The 7424-nt window shown below is 50.7% G+C and overlaps 2 protein-coding genes across 2 annotated transcripts; both read right to left on the bottom strand.

The window, feature by feature from the left end:
* Positions 1-591: 591 nt before the first annotated feature.
* LOC116464717 (golgin subfamily A member 8B-like) lies at positions 592-2250 on the bottom strand (the record flags this gene model as incomplete). Its single annotated transcript, XM_058435157.1, has 6 exons — positions 2178-2250; positions 1669-1760; positions 1197-1415; positions 1017-1117; positions 837-934; positions 592-747 (listed from the first exon to the last, which is right to left on the bottom strand). Coding segments are annotated over exons 1-6 (685 nt in total), but the record flags the coding sequence as incomplete, so codon positions are not given.
* Positions 2251-2305: 55 nt separating this feature from the next.
* On the bottom strand, positions 2306-5143 carry LOC131380661 (putative golgin subfamily A member 8F/8G; the record flags this gene model as incomplete). The annotated part of the gene is given in 7 exon segments (XM_058435158.1): positions 2306-2581; positions 3588-3668; positions 3936-4192; positions 4318-4438; positions 4566-4652; positions 4846-4953; positions 5057-5143. Coding segments are annotated over 7 exon segments (1017 nt in total), but the record flags the coding sequence as incomplete, so codon positions are not given.
* Positions 5144-7424: the final 2281 nt, after the last annotated feature.

Raw genomic sequence — 7424 nt, 5'->3', positions numbered from 1 at the left:
AAGCAAATTTTATCTGAATTCTGTGATGAATACACATGCTGCAATAACATTAAAAAAGCATGGCAGCCTATTCCAAACTAGCAACAATAATTTTGTGCAAATAGTGGGTCTTTGTGTATTTGAACTCCCACCACATAAGGGAAAACTTGATATGCATGCTAATGACCTACAATTATGAAACTAAAAAAGAAAAATGCTAAAGGATGCCAGAGTGAACATCAGTGAAAGCCACAGAGACCCACTCTCCTTTAATTTTTTACAAATAAACTATAAATTGCAAACACAAATAATCATGAGTGGCTCTAACATTGAAGTAAATGAATTGGGTAGGAGATTAACCCCATAACTTTGTTTCCTCTTTTAAAATTTCTTGAGCAGCTCTTTGACTATGGTGATGTTTATCTCCTTCTTCTCAGCAGTCAAGCCCAGAAAAAGAACAGCATACAGGAGTTGCTGCCCAAGCCTGGGTGCTCCACACTGTCAGTGAGGCTCACCTCACAAAGATCTTTGGAGAGACGGAGGTGGGGATCTGAGCGCAGTGCGAGCCTCCCCTGCCCCTGCCTGCCCACCATGCCTGAGGACTCTACTCACCACCATGCTTGTCAGCACCCGCAAGCTCCTGGGGGGCTGGGGCGCCTGGACCGGGCTCATCAGCGGGGTTCAGGGCAGTGGCCGGGAATTTGCCGTGTCCCTCGTTGTAGTCATCACAAGCCACAACATCGTCTCCGGCAGCTCCAGCAGCTTCACCTGGAGGGAGGGGTGCTCAGCTGTTACGCACCTACTGGCGCCCACAGTCGCGCCCACCCCCACCCCTGCAGAGATGCTGTACACCCTACCTTCATCTCCTTGTCCTGGACCAGCCTGATGATGTCCTCCTCCTGTTGCCGCATCTTGGGCACTGCCCCCTGGCTGTGTTCTAGGGTGATGAACATTCCTGTGGGAGGACAGGGCGCAGACGCTGAGGCCCCTCCGATGGCCCTGCAGCTCTCCCTGCCGTGCCCTGGCCTCCCGCTCACTGATGGCTTCTGTCTTTCCAGTACTGGAGGAATCGAAGTTCTAGCTTCTCCACTCGCTCCCTCAGGTCCGCCTTCTCCTCCAGGAGGTCCATAAGGCCGCTCTGGAGCCAAAATAATGGGGTCACATCTCGGCAGCGACCTGCCCCACCCCTGCCCTTCTTGGCCCATGCCAGGACTCACCTCCAGCTTCTCCATGACCTCCTGCACGGCCCGGTGGGTCTTCCCACTCACAGACTCGCCCCCAGTCACTGGGGCTGGGACCGCTGCCTCTGGCTCCTTCTGGGCCGAAGCCACCAGGTGAGCCAGGCGCTGGCAGCACACCCTCTGCTCTTTCACCTGCTCTCGTAACCGTTCCTGCTCCTCCTGGGCATTGGCCCCAGTGGAGTTGAAAAATGCAACCTGAGAGCAAGAGGTGAGCATTCTTGTAGGGGCATACACAGAACAAATGGCAGAGAGGTGGAGCGCAGCCCCTTCCCTTGGGGCCTCAGAGAGTGCACCTGTTGGTCACAGGTGAAATGGTGTCTGACCACTGGCTCCCGGAAGGGGTGAGGGTCCAGACAAATCAGAAGGCAGAGAAACCAAGAGCATAAAGGGGTCTTGGAGGGACCACAGAGGAAGGTGGCAAAATGGGTGCAGGGGGAGTGAGGCTCACCGTGGCCTCCCAGCTCTCTAGGTCCTCCGGGTTGCTCAGCATTGGCTGAAGTGCCTCCTCATCCTCACTGTCCAGATGTCCTCTTTCATCTCCTGTGGGGGGTGGCCAGAAGGGTCCTCAGACAACCCAACAAGGGAGGTACTATGGGCCCACTTTTGCCTCCACCCTCACTGTGTAACCCTGAGCCAGCCACTACCCAGACAGCAATGAGCTGCTGTTCTTTATTTTTACTTTTAAGAACCAGGATCAGGCATAGTCCCACTACCGGTCAGTGCAGGAGTTCTGACCCACTCCCTTTCTGACCTGAGCCAGTTCAGCCATCCTTAGGCAACTTGGTGGCCCCCCACTCCCAGGAGGTCACCATATTGATGCCGAACTTAGTGCGGGCACCCGGTTGGCATAAGGACCAGCTGTTCTAAAGGTCTCTTCCAACTCCTCAATCCTATGCTGCTAACAGTCCCCGCTTCCTCCTGGGGCTCTCTCCTCTTCCTCTGGGCAGTCTCCTGTACCTTCCCCAGGGAGAGCCATGAGGCTCAACTGGGCCTGTAGGGGCTGGTTCTGCTGGCTGGCAGTTTCCAGGCACTCCTAAGGGGCCAGGAAAGGGTGAGAAGGCACAGAGTTTGTCAGGTTGTCCCCCTTAGGGCCCCGGCCTCAGCAGCCCCCTCCCCTGGGTCTCCTGCAACTTTTGGCGGGCCAGGTTAGCTACCGCTTTGCCGCAAGCTTCCTGCTGCTGCAGCTGGTTCATTAGCTGGGTCTGCTGCAGTAACTGGCTGTGCAGCGCCTCCGTCTCAGATGTCTGCTGCTGACAGGAGGCCACCTGCTCCTGATAGGTGCCCACGTACTGCTGCAGGTGACCCAGGTAATAGTCTGGCTGCTGCTGCAGACTCTGAGCCTCTTGGCTCTTCAGCTCCACCTGCAGGAAGACCCTGGGCATGAGGGCACATGGTTGCTGGCTTCCAGATTCTGGGCCCATTAATAGAGTAGCGAGGGCATTGTGGGGCTCTGTCGCCTGCCCAGGCCCCTGGCCTCTTGCTCCAGGCCTAAGTGACTGCCTCCTTTTCCTAGAACCCCATGCCTCCTTCCCCAGCCTCAAATCTCATACCCTCTTCTCACCATTTAAACTGTAGGCCACAGACTGGTGGAAAAGGACTGGAAGCCAACCACCATCTGCTAAGCGTGCTACATGCCTAATGCTTTCCAAGTGTTATCTCAATTAATCCTCAGCACCTCTGTAAGGAAAATGTTAACTTCCTTTTGAAGTCAAATGAACAGAGACTTAGAGATGCAAAGTACTTGATTGGTGACCAGTGGAACCGAGGCTGGAATCCAGTTTTAATCTAAGAAGCCTTTTTGTTTTGTTTGGAGACAGAGTGTCACTCTGTGGGCCAGGCTGGAGTGCAGTGGTGCAATCTCAGCTCACTGCAACCTCCACCTCCTGGGCTCAAGCGATTCTCATGCCTCAGCCTCCTGAGTAGGTGGGATTACAGGCATGTGCCATCATGCCCGGCTAATTTTTTTTTTTTGGTAATTTTAGTGGAGATGAGGTTTTAACCATGTTGGCCAGGCTGATCTCAAACTGCTGACCTCAAGTGATTCTCCTGCCTTAGCCTCCCAAAGTATTGGGATTATAGGTGTGAGCCACCGTGCCTGGCATAAGGAGCCTCTTATACCACTGTCTCTTCCCCTATGACTGGGGACTCCATGCCGCTAGCTGGGATGATGATGTCCAGACCTGGGAGGAGCCCAGGGCTACCCACCTCTAAAATTCAGAAGGCAGGAAGCAAGAAATAGTCACAGGACTGCCCTGGAGGGTGCTGGGGTCACCTGCCCACAGGCTAGAGCTGCCTCTGGCCTGGCACCTCCCCTCCCAACATGCTGGTGCCCTCCTCCCAGCCCTTCTTGGATGGGGCAGAGGTTACTGTCTCCTTCACCTTGCCAAGCTTCTCCTGCAGCTCCTCTACTTGCTGCTCCAACTGCAGAGAGCTCTTGTTCTTATTGTTCTGGACAGAGAGAAGCAATCGGCAGCCACTCACTGCAGCTGGAGACCCCAGAACTTGGTGTCTGCCTCCCATGGCACTGGGAAGGGTGGAGGCAGGTTAGAAAAATCATCCCCTCTCTCCCACAGTCACCAGAGCATGGCTCTGGCTCACAGGTGCCTTTAGAAGTAACATTTCACGTGAGGGCTACACTGCCCCATTTTACAGGTGGGGAAATGAAGGCCTGGAGGGCTAGGGAGGAGGGCAGGCTGTCTAGGTGGGGCAACGCACCAGCTCCTTGAAGCTACTCTGTGGCTCGGCCAGCTGCTGAAGCCTCGCTTCCTGCTCCCAAAGCCTCTCCCCCTGCTCCCGAAGCCTCGCGTCCTGCTCCTGAAGCCTCTCCTTTTGCCCCGATATCAGGACACTCATGCCCTTATTGTTGTCCACCTGGGCTTGGAGTTCTGCTGCCACTCTCTCAACCTCCTTCCTCAGGTGCTGCAGCTCCACCTCAGAGGGCACTGCTGGAGGCTCCAGGGTCAGGGGTTCAGCTGAGAAAGGAAGCAGACAATAAGGGCCTCTGGATTCTCAAACAAACAAGCAAAAACCCTCCTCTTGGTGCACAGCTCCTCTCAGGCTCCCCGAACTTGGCCTCACTGCTACTGATTCCTCGCACCTGGATGGTAGCCAATCTTCCAAGCCACTTCCAGATAGAGAGCACTGTGGGTGGCTGACAACAGGCCCTCTTTGCTGATGGGGACACTGAGGCTCATGGAGATGACAAGACTTGCCATCTCCTGGCACAGACCTCTTTCCCTGTGCCTCAAAGCCCTTCCATCCACCCACCTCCCTGGGGCATTCTAAGCCACCCCCACAGTCCTCTGATGCCAGTCCTGCTCCCAGGTCACGCCAGCCCCATCTTACCCATCTGGTTTTTGAGTTTGACAAGCTCCTCTCCAGCTTCTCTACCTGATGCGTTTCATGCTTCTTCTCCTTCTTTAATGTGCGAACCTGCCCAAGGCACAGGGGAAAGGGCCCTGGAGAGAGGGGCTAGAGGCTGGACAGGCTGCTGTCTCCCTCTCTGCCCCCACCTCCACAAAGCCCAGACCCAGGACCACCTCTGGCTGTACTATTCTTATTTTACAGATGCCCAGAAACATCCAGTGACTTATCTAAGGTGGGGGGCTGAAGGGTCAGATCTCACCTCCTGTGACATTTTCCTCATCCTCTGCTGCCACCGGGCCCTCTCTTCTTTTATATGTTGAGCATATTCATCTCTCTCTAGCCGGATTTGTTTAAGCAACTCCTTCAACTGCAAGAAAGGGCACAGAAGTTAGGGCTGTCACTGGTCCTCACCTGCTCCTGGCCACCTGGGGTCATCTTCCTTCCACATCCCTCCCTCTGCAAAACCTCACCCGTGTCGCTTGTGCATTCAGCAGTGCCTGCTCCTGTATGGACCGCTCTAACTGCTACTCGATAACTGCTTTACTGTGGCTCGAGGTCTGATGGTGAAGAGTGAGAAGTTTCGATCTGGAGACCTCGGGCCATTCCACACTTCCCCTTAAAAGGGTCAGGCTAGGCTCAATATACAACTCAGTAAAGAGCAAGGCCTTTCCAAGCCCGTGGTCTGGTTTTTAAAAGAACTCAGTCAAGTTGGAAGGGACAGGGAAAGAGATCGAATTTACAGCTGGCTAAGAGAGGCCCAGAGAGATCAGATAATATGGCTTTGTTATGACTTTTATTGCTACCACTGTTTGAACCTTTATGGAGTGCTTCACCAGGTACCATTCTAGCAATCCCATTTAATCCTTGCAACCAGCATAGGAGACAGTTACTATGATTACCTCTATTGTGTAGATGAAAACGGAGTATTCAAGGTTAAGTGCTTGCCTAAGATCACTTAGGCAGAGCTGGGATTTGAACACCCAGATCTATGTGATTCTTAAGCCCATTTTTCTTGCTGGGGGTGTGGGCACAGATAGGAAGGGGAAAATTAATCTTTTGTTCACATTTTGAATGGATGATACATTCGCATAGTCCAAAACTCAGAAGGTACAGAAGGGAAGTATCTCCCAGCCACCCTGTTGCTCTCTCCTGAGTTTTTTTTTTTATTTTTTTATTTTTATTATACTTTAGGGTTTTAGGGTACATGTGCACAATGTGCAGGTTTGTTACATATGTATCCATGTGCCATGTTGATTTCCTGCACCCATTAACTCGTCATTTAGCATTAGGTGTATCTCCTAATGTTGTCCCCGCCCCCCCCCACCCCCCACCCCACAACAGTCCCCGGAGTGTGATGTTCCCCTTCCTGTGTCCATGAGTTCTCATTGTTCAATTCCCACCTATGAGTGAGAACATGCGGTGTTTGGTTTTTTGTCCTTGCGATAGTTTACTGAGAATGATGTTTTCCAGTTTCATCCATGTCCCTACAAAGGACACGAACTCATCATTTTTTATGGCTGCATAGTATTCCATGGTGTATATGTGCCACATTTTCTTAATCCAGTCTATCGTTGTTGGACATTTGGGTTGGTTCCAAGTCTTTGCTATTGTGAATAGTGCCGCAATAAACATACGTGTGCATGTGTCTTTATAGCAGCATGATTTATAGTCCTTTGGGTATATACCCAGTAATGGGATGGCTGGGTCAAATGGTATTTCTAGTTCGAGATCCCTGAGGAATCGCCACACTGACTTCCACAATGGTTGAACTAGTTTACAGTCCCACCAACAGTGTAAAAGTGTTCCTATTTCTCCACATCCTCTCCAGCACCTGTTGTTTCCTGATTTTTTAATGATGGCCATTCTAACGGGTGTGAGATGGTATCTCACTGTGGTTTTGATTTGCATTTCTCTGATGGCCAGTGATGATGAGCATTTCTTCATGTGTTTTTTGGCTGCATAAATGTCTTCTTTTGAGAAGTGTCTGTTCATGTCCTCTGCCCACTTTTTGATGGGGTTGTTTGTTTTTTTTCTTGTAAATTTGTTTGAGTTCATTGTATATTCTGGATATTAGCCCTTTGTCAGATGAGTAGGTTGCAAAAATTTTCTCCCATTCTGTAGGTTGCCTGTTCACTCTGATGATAATTTCTTTTGCTGTGCAGAAGCTCTTTAGTTTAATGAGATCCCATTTGTCGATTTTGGCTTTTGTTGCCATTGCTTTTGGTGTTTTAGACATGAAGTCCTTGCCCACGCCTATGTCCTGAATGGTATTGCCTAGGTTTTCTTGTAGGATTTTAATGGTTTTAGGTCTAACATGCAAGTCTTTAATCCATCTTGAATTAATTTTTGTGTAAGGTGTAAGGAAGGGATCCAGTTGCAGCTTTCTACATATGGCTGGCCAGTTTTCCCAGCACCATTTATTAAATAGGGAATCCTTTCCCCATTTCTTGTTTTTGTCAGATTTGTCAATGGATTCGGTTTGCCAGTATTTTATTGAGGATTTTTGCGTCAATGTTCATCAAGGATATTGGTCTGAAATTCTCTTTTTTGGTTATGTCTCTGCCAGGCTTTGGTATCAGGACGATGCTGGCTTCATAAAATGTGTTAGGGAGGATTCCCTCTTTTTCTATCGATTGGAATAGTTTCAGAAGGAATGGTACCAGTTCCTCCTTGTACCTCTGGTAGAATTCGGCTGTGAATCCATCAGGTCCTGGACTCTTTTTGGTTGGTAAGCTATTGATTATTGCCACAATTTCAGAACCTGTTATTGGTCTATTCAGAGATTCAACTTCTTCCTGGTTTAGTCTTGGGAGGGTGTATTTGTCGAGGAATTTATCC

This window comes from Hylobates moloch, unplaced genomic scaffold, assembly GCF_009828535.3.
Source record: "Hylobates moloch isolate HMO894 unplaced genomic scaffold, HMol_V3 SCAFFOLD_1399, whole genome shotgun sequence".
In the NCBI taxonomy this organism is placed as follows: Eukaryota; Metazoa; Chordata; class Mammalia; order Primates; family Hylobatidae; genus Hylobates; species Hylobates moloch.
Note: the sequence above shows the minus strand (reverse complement) of the source record. Positions and strands in the feature narration are given on the sequence as shown.